We start from the raw sequence: 25,051 nt of genomic DNA, 5'->3' as shown, positions 1-25,051 counted from the left end.
CGTGGATAGATCTAGAGACTGTCATACAGAGTGAAGTAAGTCAGAAAGAGAAAAACAAATAGCGTATATTAATGCATATATGTGGAACCTAGAAAAATGGTACAGATGAACCAGTTTGCAGGGCAGAAATAGAGACACAAATGTAGAGAACAAATGTATGGACATCAAGGTGGGGGAAGTGGCGGGGTGCATTTGTGTGTGTGGTGGTGGGTTGAATTGGGAGATTGGGATTGACATATATACACTAATATGTATAAAATGGATAACTAATAAGAACCTGCTGTATAAAAAAATAAATTCAAAAAAATTCAAAAATTCAAAAAAAAAATGTGAATAGAATATTTTGCAAATTCCTGTCAAAAGGTTTGTTCGTCCTGAGCTGAATGGCCAAAAGAGGTTGCCTTTTGACACCTAACAAGTAATAAACAAGGGTAGAAAATAGAGAGAACAGCCAGCTGGTGTGAAGGGCAGAGATCCCAGGAGCTCTTCAAAAGGGCAGCTCCGGGCTTCCCTGGTGGTGCAGTGGTTAAGAATCTGCCTGCCAATGCAGGGGACACAAGTGCGAGTCCTGGTCCAGGAAGATCCCACATGCCACGGAGCAGCTAAGCCCATGCGCCACAGCTACTGAGACCGCATGCCACAACTATTGAGCCTGCGTGCCACAACTACTGAGCCAGCGTGCCACAACTACTGAAGCCCGCGCGCCTAGAGCCCGTACTCCGCAACAAGAGAAGCCACCGCAATGAGAAGCCCGCACACCGCAACAAAGAGTAGCCCCACTCGCCACAGCTAGAGAAACCCAGCGCGCAGCAACGAAAACCCAACACAGCCAAAATTAATTAAATAAATAAATGTATTAAATAAATAAATAATAATAAAATAAAACTGTAACTCTATATCCTTTTAAAAAAACCCAAAAAACAAAAGGGCAGCTCCCAGGAGGAACAACTAAAGGGATATGGTCACTAACAAACTGTCCTCCAGTGACATATAAGGTGGTTTTTAAGAGTCTATGACTGGAATGAACAACACCAAAATAACACAAAATCAAGGGGTCAAACTTCTATTTTAACGAAGGGGAAATTTATAAAACAGTGTCATATCCTTCTTTCATTTCTTCTCATGAACATTCTGGTTATGGCTTTACAAAACATTTTTAGTAACTCAACTCTTTCTTTTTCCTTTTTTTTTTAAAAAATTAATTAATTAATTAATTTACGGCTGTGTTGGGTCTCCGTTTCTGTGCTAGGGCTTTCTCTAGTTGTGGCAAGCGGGGGCCAATCTTCATCGCGGTGCGCGGGCCTCTCACTATCGCAGCCTCTCTTGTTGCGGAGCACAGGCTCCAGACGCCCAGGCTCAGTAATTGTGGCTCATGGGCCCAGCTGCTTCACGGCACGTGGGATCCTCCCAGACCAGGGCTCGAACCCGCGTCCCCTGCATTGGCAGGCAGACTCTCAAGCACTGCGCCACCAGGGAAGCCCAACTCTGTCTTTTTTTGGAGATCAAGGTGCTCGTCACAGCATGCTATGTTGCCTACGAATCAAATTGCTCAAGGCAGGGTACCTGATAGGCTTCAGCAGCTGAGGTCACCACCTGCTCCACAGCACCAACAATGAAGACTCCCTTCTTAATATGCTCCCTTAAGTACAGTCCAGCCGATGCAGAGTCCAGGAGGTCATAGATCTGCTCGTTGTAGATTTCAATAAAGGAACACTTACAAAGAAAACTCTTTCCAGCTCCAGCCTGTAAAAGAGAAGCCTGGTTTAGCTATATTCTTTTCATGAGTTCATCCCTACCTTTCATGAGCATTCATCTTTCACTCACTTCACAACATATAAATTTCCTACAACATTATCCTTTACACAATACAGGACACTTAAAAGTCAGTTTTAAAATGTAGATTACTAGTTTCAGCACATCAGTACATTTTAAAGCAGCATCGAACTGTGGTCCCAGGAGCCCTAAAGTTTCCGACAGTGCCTCAGAACAAAGACAGGGAGGTGGGACTTGAGCATTCCACATAGGCAATTCCATTTTTTGTTTAATTGAGGTATAACTGATATACAGCATTATACTAGTTTCAGGCGTATAACATAATGATTTGATATTTGTATATATTGCAAAATGATCACAATAAGTCTAGTTAACATCCATTGCCATACATAGTTACATAATTTTTTTCCCTGGTGATGAAAATAGCAATTCCATTTTCACCTGTTTTACATATAAATCAAGAGTTATATTCCTCAAACGACTGAAAATAATGTATTTTAAAAGGCTCTCTTTAAAAAAATAAACAAATAAAAGTTTTCTTTAAAAAGCCTTGCTATAGGATTTTTAACCACAGAAGTGCACGTCACTAAACTTACTTCACTGGCACATAATGTGTGTGTCTAACTGCAATGGTCAGGCACAGTTTCTGCAAAGGAGTAAGTGGTAAACCAATGCTATATATCAGACTCCTTGGCCCATAGGTAATAGAACATAAAACACTAATGGCTCTTAAGCCTGGAATTCCCTAAGCTAAACACGCACAGCCCACAGAATGACCCAATCTGGGAGCCAATGGAAAATGGAAGGCCACATTGATAGGACGATGGAGCCACACCACGTGTGAAGCAAGGAGATCATGGTCAGGTGGTAGCAGGTGCTGCAAAGGAGGCAGAGATGGGCCCATTACTAGTGGCTGTCATGAAGATGTAGGGAGAGCTGCAGTCAACTGTGAGCCTAGGCGCAGGTAGGTGACAGAGCTTAACGAATTTGTTTTCCTCAGTTAAGATTTTCTTTACACTTTCTCTCTTGTAAAATCTGAGAGCCTAAGAAGCACTACATTCTTCTTTCTTTCAATGTGGGCTCATGGATGATGCATGTATTATAGACTAAAAACTTTTAGAAAATAAAAAACTCAGAATCCTTCATTTTATCTTAAGAACTGAAAGATTTTTTTTTTATGACTCTAGCCTATCCACACTGTAGACTACTCGTGATGCCCCTCCATGTATCATGAGCTGATTATTAGTAGTTAGCTACTCAGAACCAGGTATTTCATAGAGTCGCTTTACTTTTACAGTAAGTTTTACCTTCTCTTTTTCACGTTCAATTAAGGAAAACAAATATTCAAAACTTCGTGGAATTACTCCTCTCAGGTTATGAGAAAAATTATCAGATTCAGACGGTCCTAAAGAAAAACGTAAAAAAATATATATATAGCTGTTCATTTTTATTCTGTTAACAGGAGTCTTTCAAAACAGCAACACTGAAAGGCAATTCATATAGAAAAGACAAATTGTATAATCAGTTTCTTTCAGGCCCCCAAACAAGATAAATCGTGGTCTGTAAGAGATGGCATAATAGAACCTGCCTATCAATAGGACTGAAGGGAAGGGCCCACAATAGCCACTAAGCAATTTTAAAAAGTAGTTGTTGTTTGATAAATTAAAATATCCATTTCAGTCCCAAGCTTGAAATTTTTCCTTCTGCAGGTACGAAAATTAGCAGAAATAACAAATAATTGTACTTTACTGTTGCATAAGACATTCTGTCTCCTAGGCTGATCTTTATACACTGGCTGTGTGGCCACAGGCTAATTACTTAATCTCTTGGAGTTTTCAACTATAAAATGGAAATAATAATGGTAATAACTATCTCACAGGGTATAAAAATTAGCATTAGCTAGTATTTTCTTAATTGGGCAATAAAAGCCAAGCTGGTAAGAAAGATACTATAGGAATTCTTCACAAGATTTCTGTACAGACAGAAAACTGAAGAGCAATCCAATCTCTATTTTGTTAACATTGGGGAAAAGGGGAGATGTGAGTGGATATGTAAACAGCAGGATTTTTTGGATACTAATTCAAGCTATAGCTATATCTGCCAGAAAAAAAACTATAAAGCTAGAAAAGATCCAAAAGTTACTATATGTATTAGTTAAACATGCCTTAGAGGGACTTCCCTGGTGGTGTAGAGGTTAAAAATCCACCTGCCATGCAGGGGACACAGGCTCAAGCCCTGGTCCGGGAAGATCCCACATGCCAAGAAGCAACTAAGCCCGTGCACCACAACTACTGAGCCCACGTGCCACAACTACTGAAGCCCATGCGCATAGAGCCCGTGCTCCACAACAAGAGAAGCCACCGAAATGAGAAGCCGGTGCACTGCAATGAAGAGTCACCCCCTGCTCGCCGCAACTAGAGAAAGCCCACGCACAGCAATGAAGACCCAACACAGCCAAAAATCAATCAATCAGTAAGTAAATTAAAAAAAAAAAAAAGTAAATTTACTTAAAATATATATATATGCCTTAGAGACCAAAGGAACTAACAAAATGCTGGTGGTATGCAAGAAAGTTACAGAAAATAAATTTTAAAATATTATCGTCATCTTGGTGTGCTTATACCTAAAATATTTTAAATGGCCCTTGTAAACTGTACCTCAAAAAAAAAAAGAAAAAAAAAATATAAAACAGGGCAGAGAAATGCAAGTAAATGAACACAGAGGACAGATAATATTAGAATATGTGCGGATAATTTTATAACATTTTCCTGCTAAATACTATATAAAGATACTCAAAATATTCATTATAGTTACCTTATCATCTCTTTGCCTAGTCTCCTGCCTTGGCTCCCAATCTTGCTTCGGCTCTAGCCCCTCCTACAGTCTCTATTCCATTCAGCTGCCTGAGTAGTCCTTTTAATTATACATCAGATCATGTAATTCTTCTTTAAAAAAACAAACAAAAAAACCCTTCCCATGACTTCACATACCCTCATGAAAAATTCCAAAATCCATGACCTGGCCTCAGGCTACAATTTCAACTTGCCCCTTACCCTGTAAAATTCCACTCTAGCCCCATGTGTCTTCTTGCTGTTTCTTGAATGCTCTTGAGCATGCTCCCAACTCAGGGCCTGTGCATTTGCAGGGATGGTCCCTCTGCCTGGAAGATTCTTCTCCCAGAGTCTTATGGTTTCTTCTCATTTCACTCAGTAATTCTCTTCAAATGTCACGCTGAGAGGCCTCTCTGACCCACCTAACTAAAACAGCGCCCCCTGCTCTTTTCCATCCTCTTATTTTTCTTCATAGCACTTACTACCTCTGACATAATTACTAGACATTTATTTGCTTTTACTTGTACATCCCCCCTGAGAATATAAGCTCCATGAGAGCCTGGACATTGCCTTGTATTTGAATAGACCACCAGAGCCTTGAAGAGTGCCTGGCATATTTTAAGTACTCACTTATATGTTGTTATAACCTCATAGAAGGGAAAACCTTTCTTACTAAAACTCACAATTCAGAAACCATTAAAAAACAAAACAAAACAAAAAAACCTGAAATTCAACCACATAAAAATAAAAACCTTTGGCATCAGAAAAAATTAAATAAGCCAAAAGAAAAAACCTACAGAAAAATCTGTAATCTATATCATAGACAAAGAGCTAATCTATTTTATGAAGAATCCCCACAAATGAGTAAGAAAAAGACAAGATAATTTTTAAATAAGAAAAAAGCTTGAGGGACTTCCCTGGTGTTGCAGTGGTTAAGAATCCACCTGCCAGTGCAGGGGACATGAGTTCAAGCCCTGGTCTGGGAGGATCCCATATGCCGTGGGGCAACTAAGCCCATGCGCCACAACTGCTGAGCCTGTGCTCTAGAGCCCGTGTGCCACAACTACTGAGCCCACATGCCACAACTACTGAAGTCCGTGCACCTAGAGGCCGTGCTCCACAGCAAGAAAAGCCACAGCAATGAGAGGCCCGCGCACCACAACGAAGAGCAGCCTCCGCTCACTGCAACTAGAGAAAGCCTGCACACAGCAAAGAAGACCCAATGCAGCCAAATAAAAATAAATAAATAAATAAATTTATTTTTAAAAAAGGGAAAAAAGCTTGAATGGGCATTTTACAGAGAGGCTAGTCAAATGTCCAATAAGCATATAAAAGGTGCTTAGTAGTCAATGGACATCAAACAAGTGCAAATAAAAACACAATGAGATAGTACTATACATACTCCAGAACAACTAAAATTTTTAAAACAGACAATACCAAATGTGGACATGGATGTGGAGCACTGGGAAATTCCACGTCTACGTGTCTCCATCATGACATTTTTTACTAAAGCTGAACATACATATACTATAACCCAGCAAGTCCATGCCCAGAAGTTTAAAGTTCAATAGATATGAACTATAAAAGACACACACAAGAAAAAAATGTCCATAACAGTACTATTCATGTGCTCTAAAACTCTCTAGAAACAGCAGAATAGAAAATGTGGAATTCCTTTAAGATGGCAGTGTGGGAAGACACAGAGTTAGCATCTCCCCACAACTAGGGCGCCTGCCGGCTGCTGGTGGGGGACTCTGACCCCAAAGAGACAGGAGGAACCACAGAGTGAACCAGTAGGACGTAGGGGGACCAAGGAGGAAGGAGAAGTGGAGGCCAGACAGGATCAGCTCCCCTGAGGCTGGGGAGATCAGGAGAGGCAGGGGAGATCAGGAGAGGCAGGGGAGATCAGGAGAGGCAGGTGGGAGGGACTCTCTGGGAAGAGTGGGAGAGGAGCGGAGGGCAATCGCCTGGCACACTGGTGTTGGGGAGGCTGCTGAGCTCCCAAGCCAGTTCCCCCCCACCAAAGCCCCATCCAGGCCACATGGGTCCTGGGGGCACAGGAGGGAGGCCGGGGAGATCAGGAGTGGCAGGTGGGAGGGGCCGTCGAGGAGGAGCAGAGGGTGTTTTCCCCGCCCACTCAGGCCCAGGGAGCCTACTGAGCTCCCAGACCAGTTCCCGGCCCTCCAAGGCCCACCCCCCCATTGGTCCTGGGGGTATAGGAGGGAGGACAGGGAGATCAGGATTGGCAGGTGGGAGGGGCCCTCCCAGACCCCAGCCAGACCGGAGGAGCAGGAGAGGCGAGGAAGGCGTTTGCCCTGCCCACTGAAGCCCAGGAAGCCTGCTGGGCTCCCAGGTGACGTCCCCTGCCCTCTGAGACCAGGGGTGGGGGGCACGCCTGGGCCCCTTCTGTTCCTTGAGCCTAAGCCCCACCCCCCCACAGCCTCCAGGGCCTTTTCTAGCCCTGTGGGTGCTGAGCATTGGCCCCATCCACCGCCGAAACCTCACACTTCCTTAGGCCCCGCTCTCCACAGCCAAGGCCTTCCCCCCCTCCTTTTTTATTTTCTTCTCCCTCCTCCTCTTTTTTACTATTGTGGTACTGACGTACCTTCCGGTTGTTGATTCATCTATATTTCTATTTTTACATTCTTTCTAATATATCTATTAGTTTCCTAGTCTAATTTTATTTTTTACTTTGTTATTGTTCTCTTTTTTTTACCATCCCACATGGCTTGCGGGATCTTGATTTGCGAGCACAGGGTTAGGCGGAAGCTCCTGCGGTGGGAGCTCCGAATCTGAACCATTGGACTAACAGAGAACCTCAGACCCCAGGGAATATTCATCGGAGTGAGGTCTCACAGAGTTCCTCTCTCAGCACCAAGACCCAGCTCTACCCAAGAGCCTACAAACTCCAGTATTGGAAGCCTCAGGCCAAACAACCAGTAAAGCAGGAACACAATCCCACTCATTAAAAAAAAAAGAGACAGCAAAAAAATATGTCACAGATGAAGGAGCAAGGTAAAAAAAAACCTACAAGACCAAATAAATGAAGAGGAAATAGGCAATCTACCTGAAAAAGAATTCAGAGTAATGATAGTAAAGATGATCCAGAATCTCGGACATAGAATGGAAGCATGGATTGAGAAAATAAAAGAAATGTTTAACAAAGATCTAGGAGAACTAAAGAACAAACAAACAGAGATGAACAACACAATAACTGAAAAGAAAAATACACTAGAAGGAATCAATAACAGAATAACTGAGGCAAAAGAAGGAATAAGTGAGCTAGAAGACAAAATGGTGGAAATAACTGCCGAGGAGCAGAATAAAGAAAAAAGAATGAAAAGAACTGAAGACAATCTCAGAGACCTCTGGGATAACACTAAATGCACCAACATTCGAATTATAGGGGTCCCAGAAAAAGAAGAGAAAAAGAAAGGGTCTGAGAAAATATTTGAAGAGATTATAATGGAAAACTTCCCTAACATGGGAAAGGAAATAGTCACCCAAGTCCAGGAAGCACAGAGAGTCCCATACAGGATAAACCCTAGGAAAAACACAGCAAAACACATATTAATCAAACTAACAAAAATTAAGTTCAAAGAAAAAATATTAAAAGCAGCAAGGGAAAAACAAAAAATAACATGCAAAGGAATCCCCATAAGGTTATCAGCTGATTTTTCAGCAGAAACTCTGCAGGCCAGAAGGGAGTGGCAGGATATACTTAAAGTGATGAAAGAGAAAAACCTACAACCAAGATTACTCTACCCGGCAAGGATCTCATTCAGATTCGATGGAGAAGTCAAAAGTTTTTCAGACAAACAAAAACTAAGAGAATTCAGCACCACCAAACCAGCTTTACAACAAATGCTAAAGAAACTTCTCTAAATGGGAAACACAAGAGAAGAAAAAGATCCACAAAAACAAACCCAACTAACACACCATTGTAAAGCAATTATACTCCAATAAAGATGTTAAAAACAAACAAACAAACCCAAAACAATTAAGAAAATGGTAATAGGAACATACCTATCAATAATAACCTTGAATGTAAATGGATTAAATGCCCCAACCAAAAGACACAGACTGGCTGAATGGATACAAAAACAAGACCCATATATATGCTGTCTACAAGAGAACCACTTCAGACCTAGGGACACATACAGACTGAAAGTGAAGGGATGGAAAAAGATATTCCATGCAAATGGAAATCAAAAGAAAGCTGGAATAGCAATACTCGTATCAGATCAAATAGAGTTTAAAATACTGTTACAAGAGATAAGGAGGGACACTACATAATGATCAAAGGATCAATCCAAGAAGAAGATATAACAATTAAAAATGTTTATGCACCCAGCAGAGGAGCACCTCAATACATAAGGCAAATGCTAACAACCACGAAAGAAGAAATTGACAGTAAAACAATAATAGTAGGAGACTTTAACACCTCACTTACACCAATGGACAGATCATCCAAACAGAAAATAAATAAGGAAACACAAGCTTTAAATGACACAATAGACTAGATAGATCTAATTGATATTTATAGAACATTCCACCCAAAAGCGACAGAATACACTTTCTTCTCAGGTGTACATGGAACATTCTCCAGGATAGATCACATCTTGGGTTACCAATCAAGCCTTGAAAAATTTAAGAAAACTGAAATCATATCAAGCATCTTTTCTGACCACAACGCTCTGAGACTGGAAATCAATTATAGGAAAAAAAAGTGTAAAAAGCACTGGAGGCTAAAACAGTGTGCTACTAAATAACCAAGAGATCACTGAAGAAATCAAAGAAGAAATTTAAAAATACATAGAAACAAATGACAATGAAAACACGATGACCCAAAACCTATGGGATGCAGCAAAAGCAGTTCTAAGAGGGATGTTCATAGCAATTCAATCTCACCTCAAGAAACAAGAAAAATCTCAACTAAACAATTAACCCTACACTTAAAACAACTAGAGAAAGAAGAACAAAGAAAACCCAAAGTCAGTAGAAGGAAAGAAATCATAAAGATCAGAGCAGAAATAAGAAATAAATGAAATAGAAACGAAGAAAACAATAGCAAAGATCAATAAAACTAAAAGCTGGTTCTTTGAGAAGATAAACAAAATTGATAAATCCTTAGTCAGACTCATCAAGAAAAAAAGGGAGAGGACACAAATCAATAAAATTAGAAATGAAAAGGGGGAAATAACAACTGACACTGCAGAAATACAAAGGATGATAAGAGACTACTACAACAACCACATGCCAATAAAATGGACAACCACGAAGAAATGGACAAATTCTTGGAAAGGTACAATTTTCTAAGACTGAACCAGGAAGAATTAGAAAATATAAGCAGACCTATCACAAGTAATGAAATTGAAACCAGAATTTAAAATCTTCCAACAAACAAAAGTCCAGGACCAGATGGCTTCACAAGCAAATTCTATCAAACATTTAGAGAAGAGCTAACACCAATCCTTCTCAAACTCTTCCAAAAATTGCAGAGGGAGAAACACTCCCAAATTCATTCTACAAAGCCACCATCACCCTGATACCAAAACCAGAAAAAGATATCACAAAAAAAGAAAATTATAGACCAATATCACTGATGAACATAGATGCAAAAATCCTCAACAAAATACTAGCAAACAGAATCCAACAGCACATTAAAAGGATCATACACCATGATCAAGTGGGATTTATCCCAGGGATGCAAGGATTCTTCAATATACGCAAATCAATCAATGTGATACACCATATTAACAAACTGAAGAATAAAAACCATATGATCATCTCAATAGATGCAGAAAAAGCTTTCGACAAAATTCAGCAACCATTTATGATAAAAATTCTCCAGAAAATGGGCATAGAGGGAACCCACCTCATCATAATAAAGGCCATATATGACAAACCCACAGCAAGCATCATGCTCAGTGGTGAAAAACTGGAAGCATGTGCACTAAGATCAGGAACAAGACAAGGATGTCCACTCTCACCACTATTATTCAACATAGTTTTGGAAGTCCTAGCCACAGCAATGAGAGAAGAAAAAGAAATAAAAGGAATAAAAATTGGAAAAGAAGAAGTAAAACTGTCACTGTTTGCAGATGACATGATACTATACATAGAAAATCCTAAAGATGCCACCAGAAAACTACTAGAACTAGTCAATGAATTTGGTAAGGTTCCAAGATACAAAATTAATGCACAGAAATCTCTGGCATTCCTATACACCAACAACGAAAAATCAGAAAGAGAAATTAAGGAAACACTCCCATTTACCACTGCAACAAAAAGAATAAAATACCTAGGAATAAACCTGCTTAAGGAGGCGAAAGACTTGTACTCAGAAAACTATAAAACACTGATGAAAGAAATCAAAGATGACATAAACAGATGGAGAAATATACCATGTTCTTGGATTGGAAGAATCAATATTGTGAAAATGACTATACTACTGAAAGCAATCTACAGATTCAATGCAATCCCTATCAAATTACCAATGGCATTTTTCACAGAATTAGAACAAAAAAATCTTACAATTCGTATGGAAACACAAAAGACACCTAATAGCCAAAGCAATCTTGAGAAAGAAAAACGGAGCTGGAGGAATCAGGCTTCCCGACTTCAAACTATACCACAAAGCTACAGTAATCAAGACAGTATGGTACTGGCACAAAAACAGAAATATAGATCAATGGTACAGGATAGAATGCCCAGAGATAAACCCACGCACATATGGGCACCTAATTTACGACAAAGGAGGCAAGAATATACAATGGAGAAAAGACGGCCTCTTCAATAAGTGATGCTGGGAAAACTGGACAGCTACATGTAAAAGAATGAAATTAGAACACCACCTAACATCATATACAAAAATAAATTCCAAATGGATTAAAGACTTAAATGTAAGACCAGACACTATAAAACTTTTAGAGGAAAAACACACTTTGACATAAACCACAGCAAGATCTTTTTTGACCCACCTCCTAGAGTGACAGAAATAAAAACAAAAATAAACAAATGGGACTTAATTAAACTTAAAAGCTTTTGCACAGCAAAGGAAACCATAAACAAGACAAAAAGACAACCCTCAGAATGGGAGATAATATTTGCAAATGAAACAACAGACAAAAGATTAATCTCCAAAATATACAAACAGCTCATGGAACTCAATATGAAAAAAACAAACAATCCAGTTAAAAAATGGGCGGAAGACCTAAGTAGACATTTCACCAAGGAAGACATACAGATGGTCAAGAGGCACATGAAAAGATGCTCAATATCACTAATTATTAGAAAAATACAAATCAAAACTACAATGAGGTATCACTTCATGCCGGTCAGAATGGCCATTATCAAAAAAGCTGGAAACAATAATTGCTGGAAAGGGTGTGGTGAAAAGGGAACCCTCCTGCACTGTTGGTGGGAATGTAAATTGATACAACTATGTAAAACAGTACGGAGGTTCCTCAAAAAACTAAAAATAGAATTACCATATTATCCAACAATCCTACTACTGGGCATATACCCTGAGAAAACCATAATTCAAAAAGAGATATGCACCACAATGTTCACTGCAGCACTATTTACAATAGCCAGGACATGGAACCAACCTTAATGTCCATCGACGGATGAATGGATAAAGAAGATGTGGCACATAAATACAGTGGAATATTACTCAGCCATAAAAACAAACGAAATTGAGTTATTTGTAGTGAGGTGGATGGATCTAGAGTCTGTCACACAGAGTGAGGTAAGTCAGAAAGAGAAAAACAAATACCATGTGCTAATGAATATATATGGAATCTAAAAAAAAAAAAAAAATGGTACTGATGAACCTAGTTGCAGGGCAGGAATAAAGAGGTAGACATAGAGAATGGATTTGATGACATGGGGTGGGAGGGTGAAGTTGGGCGAAGTGAGAGTAGCATCAACATATATACACTACCGAATGTAAAATAGTTGGCTGGTGGGAAGCAGCGGCATAGCACAGGGAGATCGCCTCGGTGCTTTGTGATGACCTAGAGGGGTGGGATAGGGAGGACGGGAGGGAGGTTCAAGGGGGAGGAGATATGGGGACGTGTGTATGCATATGGCTGATTCGCTTTGCCGTGCAACAGAGACTAACACAGTATTGTGAAGCAATTATCTCCAATAAAGATCTATTAAAAAAATAATAGAAAATGTGGTACATTCATACAATAATCTATTATACAGCAATGGAAATAAACTACTACTACATGCCATAACATTAGTGAATCTGACAAACCTCAGGCTGAGAGAAGGAAGCCATACATAAAAGAGTAAATACAGTAAAATTTCATTTGTAGAAGTGCAAAAACAAGCAAAACTAGTGATGACAGAAGTCAGAGTAATACATATGTCAGGGGACAGCAGTGGGAGTAGTTACTGACTAGGAATCTTGGTCTGGGTAGTGGTTATACAGGTACATAATATATAAAAATTCATTAAACCCACTTCAAAAATTGTTCATTGAGCACATACTCTGTGCTAAGCATTGAGCTGGGAACATAGCTAAAAACACAGACTTTGCTATAATGGAAGTCGCAATCTGACGGAAGCTTGGGAAATAACCCTAATTTTATGAGGTCAACATCATATACCAGAAAGTATTCCTTTCCAAAAAGTATACTAAGTTCTGTCATCACAAAAAGAGTAGACTAAGCCAGTAAATGTTAATCTCTAATTTACTTACCCATCATAGTAAATGTTTTCCCTGAACCAGTCTGTCCACTGTAAAAAAGAATGTTTCATATATTATTTTCACACATGAAATTTAGAAGACTACCCTATTTTAATATGGTCTACTAGTATATAAATTTTCCCCACAAAGAACTAATTGTCTTTTTTAAAATTATATCAGGTAAAAAGTGAATGATACATTTTCTTTCTCTCCTATTCTACCACTAAGACTTAACCACTCTTAACTGTCTAATAAATGCTTCTGGATTATACAGACACGGCCATCAGAGTTTTCATTTAATTTTTATTTACAGAATTGGAATGATGCTATTCACACTCCTCTGCAACCTGTTTTTTTCCCTTAAGTTTTATCTCACACATCTTTCTATGCTGGTAAATAGAGATCTGCCTCTTTATTTTTAATGGCTACATAGTATTCCATGAATGTATCATAATTTATTTAATCAGAACCAACTAGACTTTTTTTTTTCCCAATTTTTGCTCTTCTAAATAATGCAGCAATTCTCTTTCTAAATTCTGCCTTTAAAAGATACTAAGATGTCTTCATTTAAAAACAAAGCAATTAAAAACATCCTTATACTATAGGCTTGATTTTTTTTGTGTGTGTGTGTGTGTGTAGTGTCATATCTCCTCAGGTACACCAGAAACAGGAGAAACAAAAAACTAAAACAATTAAAATTTAGGGACTTCCTTGGGGGTCCAGTGGGTAAGACTCCATGCTCCCAATGCAGGGGGCCCAGGTTTGATCCCTGGTCAGGGAACTAGATCCTGCATGCATGCCACAACTAAGAGTCCACATGCCGCAACTAAAGATCCCACGTGCCACAACTAAGACCTGGTGCAGCCAAAATAAATATAAATAAATATTAAAAAAATAAAAATTTATGTTGAAGATAGATGTAAATTAGGATGTTAAATGTGTTTACATTGGATTCATGGCAGAAATATAAAATTTTGAGTTTACTTTTTGGTTCAATGCCCCAAGAGCTAGAAAACAGTATCATCTAGTTGTTTACCTCTTTCTTTCAGAAGTAGGGGAAAAAAAGTTCTTCAGTTAACTCAGAATAAGAAATGGATATTGTTGAGCGTCCTACTTGAAAGTGAAGGGGACACTATTAACAATAACTCTAGAATTGAGACTGTCTACAGTAAACCGGAAAGTATGCTCACCCAACCAATAAATCAATGCTTACTTCTCTCAGTATGTTTTTCATTTCTGCCCTCAACTACCAAAAGCAATTTTCAAATTAAATATTATAATTAGTATGCCTAAGGATCTTCAAAGAAAACAGTTCTGAAGATATATAATCTCTGGTAATTATGGCTCTTATTTCAAATTGATTTTTGAACTTTACCACTCAAAATATTCTGTGAAAAAAAAACTTTTTTTTTCTTGAGAAGACATGAGAAAATGGTTATCTGCTTCACTGGTCAAGAGAGAATATTTAGTTCTGCTGAACACAACTGAAAAGTAAGCATGAAAGGCAAAGGCAAATTTTCAAGGAAGAATTTGTGCACAAGATGAATCCAAGCTTTAAGCTTCTTGTTTTTTTATTTTCTTGTATTTTGAGCCAATTACAGATGAACCAAGGGCACACACACAAAAAAAGCATCAGCTGCTCAAAATTAATTACATAATTCACTACATCTTATTAAAAACCTCTGGTTCTAAATAAAATTAGGAAGTCTACTGCTAGAAGAAAAGGAAAAAATAATTGTACTACAAATTATAATCCTATTTATGAAATAAATCTGAAACGATTCACCTTGTAAAAAAAACTGACCTTGTAGAACTGCCAAGGTTGTCAGCTTACATTCCAACATTAAACCTAGAACAGTATTTTAAGGTTGCCAGCATTTAGAAATTCAGAATCATCATGCACTTATTTTTTTTTTTTTGGCTGTGCTGTGAGCCTTGCAGGATCTCAGTTCCCCGACCAGGGATTGAACCCAGGCCCACGGCAGCGAAAGCACCAAGTCCTAACCACTGGATCACCAGGGAATTCCCATCATCATGCACTTTCAATATATACATGGAAGACAGATTGACAGTTTCTTATACTATATGACCCAGCAATGTATTCCTATGTATTTACTCAAGTGATTTGAAAACTTATGTTCACACAAAACCCAATATTTGAATGTTTGTAGCAACTTTATTCATAATTGCCAAAAACTGGAAGCAACCAAGATATCCTTTAACAGGGGAGTGAATAAAAAAACTGTGGTAAATCCACACAGTAAAATACTACTCGGCCAAAAAAAAAAAAAAAAAGGAAAGAAAGAAAAAGCAAAAGCTACTGATGCATGCAACAACATAGACAAATCCTAAATGAAAAAAGCCAGAACCAAAAGGTTACATATTCTATGATTCCAATCATATGACACTCTGGGAAAGGCAAAGCTATAGGAATGGAAAATTTATTAGTGTATCCAGAGGTTGCGGGGTGGTGGGGGGGCGGGGAAGGAGTGGCTGACTATTAATGGGACAAACAGTAGGAACTTTCAAGGTGGAGGAACTGTTCTCTTCAATAGGGGTGCTAAATGCTTGGGTCTCTGCATTTGTCAAAACACTATGCAACTGTACATCACAAAGGGTGAACTTTAAAGTATGCAAACTAAATAAACAAACAAAACACATCAACTAGGATGTCAGAGACCCCAGGATGGAATGTATCTAATTGAATTACAAGTTCATGACATACTGCACTGAAAGGTGTAGGTGGAAAAGGGGCTGGCCTAAGTAAGTTTACAAAATGAGGTTTTGACTAGAAATTGTAGGACCTAAGGAAAAAAAAAAAGGCTCTGTACATAAACACTGCACGCAGTAAATCTGTTCTTCACAGGGATACAGGCTAACAATTCTGAAACTGCTTTACATGTGTCCTGGGGATGAACAAATAAATAAACGGATGGTAGCAGTGGGAGCCCGGGTTTCTCACTGTCAGCAAGGGAAGTTACAGATAAACAAGAAAGGAAGGCTAGAATGAACCCATGTGGATTCTAAACCCTTGGATTAGAGTCAGAGACATCAGTATGAACTCAAGTTTACCTTACTGTATATAGAAGTGGATAGAAACAGAAACAATTATAGATATGTCTGTATACATGACTTAGTATACATACATATATTACCTAGCTCTGTCTGCTGAAAAGGCCTAGAAGCAATGACACTCCAGTAGCAACAAACACACCGAGTGCCCTTAGTTTCTAAACACCATTCTCCAATAAAAGGAACCAGGGCTCCTTGCCAAAATGGCTGATTCTAGGTCTCAGACAGGGAAAATATAAGATGAGCCAGGAGCATACTGTAGCATCATAAAGGAAGCGCTCAAAAAACAAAAGGATGTGACATGTCAAAGGGACACACAAACCAACCTCAAAAAGCTCCCAATGGCCAAGCTAGAACAATGTAAGCAACAAGATAAACATAATGTAGTATTAGATTATAACCCAAAGTATGAAATAAATATATGTAAGTCCATACCATATAAATGAATGAATGAATTAATGGGGGCAAAAAGACCAATCTTCCTTACAGAAGAATCCCAGATAACATGTAGATCCTCTCCTCTCCAGGAGGTAGAGTTTAATCCCTTCCACCTTGCTTACGCAGGTGGGGCCAATCAGATCACATGAGTCCTTAAAATTAAAGAACATGCCCAGCTCAGTCAGAGAGCAACATGACTAAGGAAGAGCCAGCGTTGCATGTCATTGGCTTGGAAGATGGAGAAAGGGGGCTGTAAGCCAAGTAATGTAGATGGCCTCTAGAAGTCGGAAAACAGATTCTCCTCTAGAGCTTTCAGAAAGGAACACAGCCCTGCTGACACCTTTATTTTAGCTCAGAGACTGGCGTCAAACTCCTGACTTACAGAACTGTAAGACAAATTTGTGTTGTTTCAAGCCACTAAGTATGTGGTCATTTGTTACAGAAGCCATAGGAAACAAATAGAAGCACTTACTATTGTACCCTTGTATAAGGAAACTGTGAACAACTTACTATGCAAAGATGGTACCATTATAGCCACTCATGCAAGACTCCACAATGCCTTTGGCCACAGTTGAGAACACAGACTCCTACAAATGTTAAGCACCAAATATGTTAACATTTCACAAAAATGAAAACATTTTTCCTAAACTACATTCTAAAATATAATAAAATTTGTGTGCAATTTTCATTTGCAATAACATGAAAATTGTATTATAGGAAAAAGGCTAAAATAGCTAAGATGATAAGACTGTAAACATAATTATATCCATTAATCTCCTATGCAATTATAGATTTAAACCTCACATCTAGAGTTCATATAGAATTTAGCATACTGCACGCAATATTATGCTGGTATTAGCATAAAATACATAGCCCTATATGTTCTTCAGTACTTTTCCCACAAGCTTATACTAAATAATCAATATCTGATTTTTATTTTCATTTTTATATATAAATAGATGCAGCCTTATCAACAATGCAAGAATTCGTAGATCTGCATTGTCTAGTATAGTAGCCATGAGACACATATGGCTACAGAGCACCTGAAATGTGGCTAGTCCAACTTGAGATGCGTTGTAAGTATAAAACATACACCAGTTTTGGAAGAGTGAACATGAAAAAAAAAAAAAGGAAAAATATCTCATTAATAACTTGCTTTATGTTCCTTACATGTTGAAATGGTATTTTAGGTATACTGGGTTAAATGAGATACAGAATTAAAACTAATTTTACCTGTTTCTTTTTTACTTTTTAAAAATGTGGCTACTAGGGAAATCCCTAGTGGTCCAGTGGTTAGGACTCTGCACTCTCACTGCTGAGGGCCCGGGGTCAATCCCTGGTTGGGGAACTAAGATCCTGCAAGCCACACGGCGCGACCAAAAATGTGGCTACTAGAAAATTTTAAATTATATATATGGCTCACTTTCTATTTCCATTGTCCAGCCATGCCCTAGATGAAAAAAGATCTAAAGATCTACATGTCTCACCAAAAACATCCATGTGTATGAGGGAATAATCAAGATGTGTGATGTCCAATGCAGTAGCCATTAGCCATATGTGGCTATTACCTAAATTAATTAAAATTAAATAAAAATTAAAAGTCAGGTCCTCAGATGCACTAGTCATATTTCAAGTGCTCAACAGCCACATGTGGCTAGGGCATCTGAGAAATTAATAATCTGAAAAGGTGAATTTGAAATTTTAATTAATCTTAATTAATTTAAACTTAAATAGCCATGTGTATCTAGAGGCTAATGTAATGGACAGCACATTTACAGAACATTTCCATCACTGCAGAAAGTTCTATTGAATAGTGCTGACTAGATTTTAACTAAATTTTCCTTAATTAGAAAAAGTTATCGACACCATAGCAATCTTTTTTTTTTTTGGCCACGCCTTGTGGCATGTGGAATCTTAGTTCCCCAACCAGGGATCGAACCCGTGCCCGCTGCATTGGAAGCGCGGAGTCTTAACCACTGGACCGCCAGGGGAGTCCCAACACCATAGTAATCTTAAATCAATCACTCTCTGCTATGGATTGAATGTCTCCCCAAAATTCATATGTTGAAACACTAATCCCCAACGTGACGGTATTTGGAGATGGGGCCTTTGGGAGGTAATTAGTCGTGAGAGTGGAGCCCTCAGGATAGCAGTACAGGCACACCTCGGAGATATTGTGGGTTCGTTTCCAGATGAGCTCAATAAAGTGAATATAGCAATAAAGCAAGTCACATGAATTTTTTGGTTTCTCAGTGCATATAAAAGTTGTATTTGTACTATACTGTAGTCTATTAAGTGTGCAATAGCATTATTTCTAAGAAAACAATGTACATGTCTTAATTTAAAAATACTTTATTGCTAAAAAATGCCAAAACAATTACAATAGTAACATCAAAGATTACTGATCACAGATCACCATAATATAATAATAACAAAAAAGAACAAAATATTTCAAGAAATATTGACCAAAATGTGACACAGAGACATGAAGTGAGCAGTGCTGTTGGAAAAATGATGGTAATGGAGTTGTTCAATGCAGAGCTGCCACAAACCTTCAATTGTAAATAAACACAGTATCTGCAAAGTGCAATAAAGTGAGGTATGCCTGTAGTGCCCTTATAAGAAGAGACACAGAGAATTCTCTCTCTCCACCATGTGAGGACACAGTAGAAGGCAGCTGTCTACAAGCCAGGAAGTGAGTCCTCACCAGACACTGGATTTCTTGCACTTGATCTTGGATTCCCAACCTCCAGAACTGTGAGAAATAAATGTTTGTTGTTTAAACCACCCAGTCTATGATATTTGTGTAATGGCAGCCAGAACTAAGACACTCTTCTTAAACTAGGCAGTTCAACTTTACTTATCAATCATCCAAGTGGCTCTGAAAAGTACACCTTCACCAACCTCCATCACAGGTTGGAGAGGGAAAATAAAGCAGGCTTGTCATTCTAGTACAAAGTCTGATGAAGGAAGAAAAATATTTAATAATATTAAATTTTAAATATTTATGGAATGTTTGAGCTTCCTTATCTGAGATCTGTCAAACTCAAGAGACCAGAAGTGAAATCCTCCCAAATAACAGAATCTTATATGTTCCAAATGAAAAGTTGAGTTCCCAAAATCATCATTACCTGAGTGGTGTCCATTTCTGCCACATGATCAAATATGAAGGTTTTGGGCTCAGGGTTGGAGTGCAGCCGGACAGTCGTAGAGGACAGCACAGATAGGCATAAGTTTTGCTCTCCATCAGCTGATCCAGAACCCTCTGTAGGTGGGCGAATTCGCACAAAAACTTTGATAGCATCGCCTTCATTACTAAAGACAAAAAAATATAGCAGCTAAGTTTACTGGAGACAAAGGATGTAAGCCTCATACTGCCTCTAGTGTTTCTATTCTGAGTTTCCCCAACAAAGTCCAAGATCTACCCATTTACGTTTACCTTTTTTCAAGAGCCTCACATAACCCACACCCTTTACTGATTTGCTTCACATCAGCCAACTTCAAAAGCCTTTACTTGAAATCAACTGAAAGGCAGCTCTAAGTTCTGCTTGTCTCTGACTTCCCTTTAATAGCAATAATAAAATAAGTCATCCCAAGGGAGAATTATGTTACTGATTCCATCTTTTAGCCTGGAAGGTGAGGGGACAGGGGCTGGGGAGGAGATGTGATTTTTCCATATTTCCAGGTAGCCGAGGACAAAGCTTAATGCTGAAACAAGGAACCCTTACTTACTATGCTAAATGGTCATTTTAGGAATACTACATCCCTAATTCTTTTGGTCTCATCAACAAGATTTTTTCCTTACCTTGGTTGGTTAGACTGACAATTTGTCACACTGCGTAACTCAGCTAGAAAAAAAGATAAGAAGTCATTAAAGGTTTTTAAAAGTACAACATGAAAACCCCATTCTTCTAGCCTATTCTTCAGTTGCTGACACTCCTCAGGCTCCCGGCTCCCTGGCCTGGGCGTGACAGGGGACAAGCCTAGATCTTCCTCTCCCTTCTAACTGTAAGCAGATAGGTTAGGGGGTCCCCGGAGAAAGAGAACCAGGAACGGCTTTCTTGACATAAGAGAACCCATTTTGGTCTAAGCCATTTTGTGGTCTAAGCCTGGCACAATGCTTGCCCTCAAACAGGTCTCAGTAATTAATGACCTTAAGGGAGGAAATGCAGAAACAAGGAGGAGCAGTCGAGAAACCACGGTGCAGCCTTGGGGCAGCGTCCAGGTTCCTCAAGGGATATACATAATAATATACCTTTGAGTTCTGCAGGAACAAGGGCCCATAGTCAGGTGGAGGATGGAATTACGATGGTGACCCTCCAGACCTCAATCGACTAAGGCTTGGACTCTGTCGACTTTTGCCCCAACTCTATGCTAAATTTCCTCAGTTCAATCAAGTCCCTTCATGAATATGTATGTACGCTTAGCTTAAAACTTCCCCAATTTTGCTGTTCAGGGAGAGACTGCTTTGGGAAAGATCCTGGTATTTTCCTCTTGCTGTAAGTAATAAATCCTAGAGGATGGGGAGACCAGTACCCAGAGTTGCTACAACATATTATCTAAGATGTCAAGTTTCTAACAAAAAAATTACAAGGAATTCAAAGAAACAAGAAAGTATGACCCATAAACCTGAAAAAAAGCAGGCATCAGAAACTGCCTGTGAGAGTGCCTACATGCTGGGTTTGTCACGAAAAGACTTCAAAGTAGCCATTATAAACATGTACAGAACTAAAGGAAATCAAAATTAAGAATTAAAGGAAGGTATGAGGACAATGTCCACATCAAATAGAGAATATCAATAAAAAAAATTATAAAAAAAGAAACAAATGGAAACTCTGGAGTTGAAAAGTGTATCAAGTGAAATAAAAATTCGCTTGAATGGCTCAAAGTAGATTTGAACTGGCAGAAAAAAGAACAAGCAAGCTCTAAGATAGATCAATAGAGATTATAAAAGTCAAAGAACAGAGAGAAAAAAGGATGAAGAAAAGTGAAGTGAGCCTCAGAGAAATGTGGGGCGTCATTAAGCATACCAACATACATAAATGGGGAGTATCAGGAGAAAGAACAGAAGAGAAAGAAAGAGAAAGAACAGAAAAAATTCAAAGAAATAATGGCCAAAAACTTCCCAAATTCATTACAAAGCAATCTACACATCCAGGAAGTTCAACAAATTCCAAAAAGGATAAACACAAACAGATCCACAGATACATCATAGTAAAAATGCTGAGAGTCATTACTTATGAGAGAACCCCAATCAGATTAACAGCTGACTCTCAGCAGAAACAACAGAGGCCAGAGGAATTAGAGAGAGAGTTTGTTGCTAGACGGCCCACCTTAAAAGAAATAGTAAAGGAAGTTCTTCAGCCTGAAAGTAGTGACCACAGACAGTAAAATTCAAATCTACATGAAAAAAATCAAAGAGCACCAGGTAACAGTGATCATGTAATTATAAGAAACAACAGAAATGCCTATTTTCTCCTCCCCTTACTTGATTTAAAAAACAATTGTATAAAATAATATGTATATAATGTATTGTTGGGCCTACAACATATAGAAACATATGTATATTTGCCAATAATAGCACAAAGAAGGTGGGTAGGAACAAAGCTGTAATAGCCTAAGGAAATGACTAAAGATGGTAAAGTAATGTATTGTTGGGTTTTTAACAGTAGATGTAACTTGTTTAACAACAATACCAAAGAAGGGGGTGAAAGGGAAGAAAGCTACATAGCCCCTGCTCGCTGCAACTAGAGAAAGCCAGCGCACAGCAACGAAGACCCAACGCAGCCAAAAATAAAAGCTGACACTGTTAAGATGTATATGTTAAACCCTAGAGCAATCATTAAAAAAAAAAAACTTCAAAAAAAGAAAGCAGGGAGTTCCCTGGTGGTCCAGTGGTTAGGACTCCACACTTCCACTGCTGGGAGCATGAGTTTGATCCCTGGTCGGGGAACTAAGATCCTGCATGTGGCGTGGCCACCCTCCAAAAAAAAAAGGGCAGTAACAAAATGGAAATAGAGTCACAGATGTAGAAAACAAATTATTTATGGTTACCAGCGCATAACAGGTGGGGAGGGATAAACTGGGAGATTAGGATTGACATATATACACTACTATATATAAAATAAATAACTAATAAGGACCTACTATATAGCACAGGGAACTCTACTCAATACTCTGTAATGGCTTACGTGGGAAAAGAATTGTAAAAAGAGTGGATATATGTATTATATATATGTATAACTGATTCACTTTGCTGTACACCTGAAACTAACACAACATTGTAAATCAACTATAATCCAATAAAAAATTTTTTAAAAAAGCAGTAAAGGTGGAACAGAGAAACATAAAAGACATGTGACACATATTAAATGAAAAGTAAAATGCCAGATGTGAATACAACCAAATCAATAACAACATGTGAATGGATTAAACAACCCAATCAAAAGGCAGAGACTGTCAGACTAAGATGAAAAAACATGCTCCAACTATATACTATCTAAAGGAAACACACTTTAGATTCAAAGATATAAACATACAGAAAGTAAAAGGATGAAAAAAGATTATCTCATGCAAACAGCAATCACAAGAAAGCAGGAGTAGCTATACAGGTTTCAGACAGACTTTAAAACAAAGTTACTAGAGATAAAGAAGAACATTTTTTATAATGATAAAAGGGTCAAACTACCAGGAAGATAACACAGATATAAACATATACTCAGGGACTTCCCTGGTGGTGCAGTGTTAAGAATCCACCTGCCAACGCAGGGGACACGGGTTCGAGCCCTGGTCCAGGAAGATCCCACATGCTGCAGAGTAACTAAGCCCGTGTGCCACAACTACTGAGCCTGCACTCTAGAGCCCGCGAGCCACAACTACTGAAGCCCATGCACCTAGAGCCCATTGTCCACAACAAGAGAAGCCACTGCAATGAGAAGCCCGCACACCACAATGAAGAGTAGGCCCCGCTCGCCTCAACTAGAGGAAGCCCGCATGCAGCAACGAAGACCCAACGCAGCCAAAAACAGAATTACTTAAAAAAAAAATAACAAACATATATTCACCTAGTAACAAAGCACCAAAATACATGACAAGAAATGAAGGAAGAAATAGACAATTCAACAATAAGAGCTACCATATGACCCTGCAATCCCACTCCTGGGCACATATCCAGAAAAAAACATGGTCTGAAAGGATACATGCACCCCAGTGTTCATTGCAGTACTGTTTACAATAGCAAAGACATGGAAGCAACTAGATGGATACAGAAGATGTGGTACATATATACAATGGAATATTAGCCATTAAAAAGAATGAAATAATGCCATTTGCAGCAACATGGATGGACCTAGAGATTGTCATACTGAGTGAAGTTAAGTCAGACAGAGATGGAGAATGATATCACTTATATGCAGAATCCAAAAAGAAATGATACAAATGAACTCATTTACAAAACAGAAACAGACTCACAAACTTAGAGAACGAATTTATGGTTACCAGGAGGGAAGGGTGGGGCAAAGGGATAGTTAGGGAGTTTGGGATTGACATGTACACACTACTATATTTAAAATGGATAACCAACAAGGACCTACTGTATAGCACAGGGAACTCTGTTCAATGTTATGTGGCAGCCTGGATGGGAGGGGAGTTTGGGGGAGAATGGAAACATGTATATATGGCTGAGTCGCTTTGCCCTGCACCTGAAACTATCACAGCGTCGTGAATTGGCTATACTCCAATATAAAATTAAAAGTTAAAACAAAAAACAAGAAGAATTTAGAGCAGGCAGATGACACAATCAGAAAATAAAATAAAATAAATAAAATATATATATATGTAACTGAATCACTTTGCTGCACACCTGAAACATCGTGAGTCAACTATACTTCAGTAAAAACAAACAAACAAACAAACCTTAGATGGTTACTCTGCAGTCCAGATAGCTATGGATCATCTAACCAAATATGATTAAGTTCAGAAAGGGACTCTTAAACTCAGTCAATTTCATGAGGGTTATTTCACATTCTCATTCCTCTGATTTCAGTCAGCAACCCACGGTGCCAGTGTTGTCACAAGAAATAACCTTCATGAGCACAAAAGTAAGAGCTGCAGGGAGCACTGCATGGGCTCTCTCCTTCCCTGTGTTCCCACTTCATGTTCCCGGTCTCTAGACTGCTGGGAATGCACTTACCTGGGATGTCATCAACCTCAACTTTGCTAACAAACTTAAAAG

At 38.7% G+C, this 25,051-nt stretch overlaps 1 protein-coding gene across 1 annotated transcript in view; it reads right to left on the bottom strand.

The window, feature by feature from the left end:
- The window catches only part of KIF15 (kinesin family member 15), a 74,703-nt gene that overhangs the window by 48,011 nt on the left and 1,641 nt on the right, over nucleotides 1-25,051 (bottom strand). Inside the window, exons 2-7 of the mRNA XM_068558708.1 lie at nucleotides 20,624-20,666; nucleotides 19,950-20,133; nucleotides 17,329-17,405; nucleotides 13,321-13,358; nucleotides 3,081-3,178; nucleotides 1,564-1,743 (exon numbers count right to left, since the gene is read on the bottom strand). Coding sequence (XP_068414809.1) covers nucleotides 1,564-1,743; nucleotides 3,081-3,178; nucleotides 13,321-13,358; nucleotides 17,329-17,405; nucleotides 19,950-20,133; nucleotides 20,624-20,666 — 620 coding nt within the window. The remainder of the gene's footprint in view (nucleotides 1-1,563; nucleotides 1,744-3,080; nucleotides 3,179-13,320; nucleotides 13,359-17,328; nucleotides 17,406-19,949; nucleotides 20,134-20,623; nucleotides 20,667-25,051) is intronic.

This window comes from Eschrichtius robustus, chromosome 12 (genome assembly GCF_028021215.1).
Source record: "Eschrichtius robustus isolate mEscRob2 chromosome 12, mEscRob2.pri, whole genome shotgun sequence".
Taxonomy (NCBI): Eukaryota; Metazoa; Chordata; class Mammalia; order Artiodactyla; family Eschrichtiidae; genus Eschrichtius; species Eschrichtius robustus.
The sequence above is the reverse complement of the archived record's forward strand: the minus strand, read 5'-3'. Positions and strand labels throughout refer to the sequence as shown.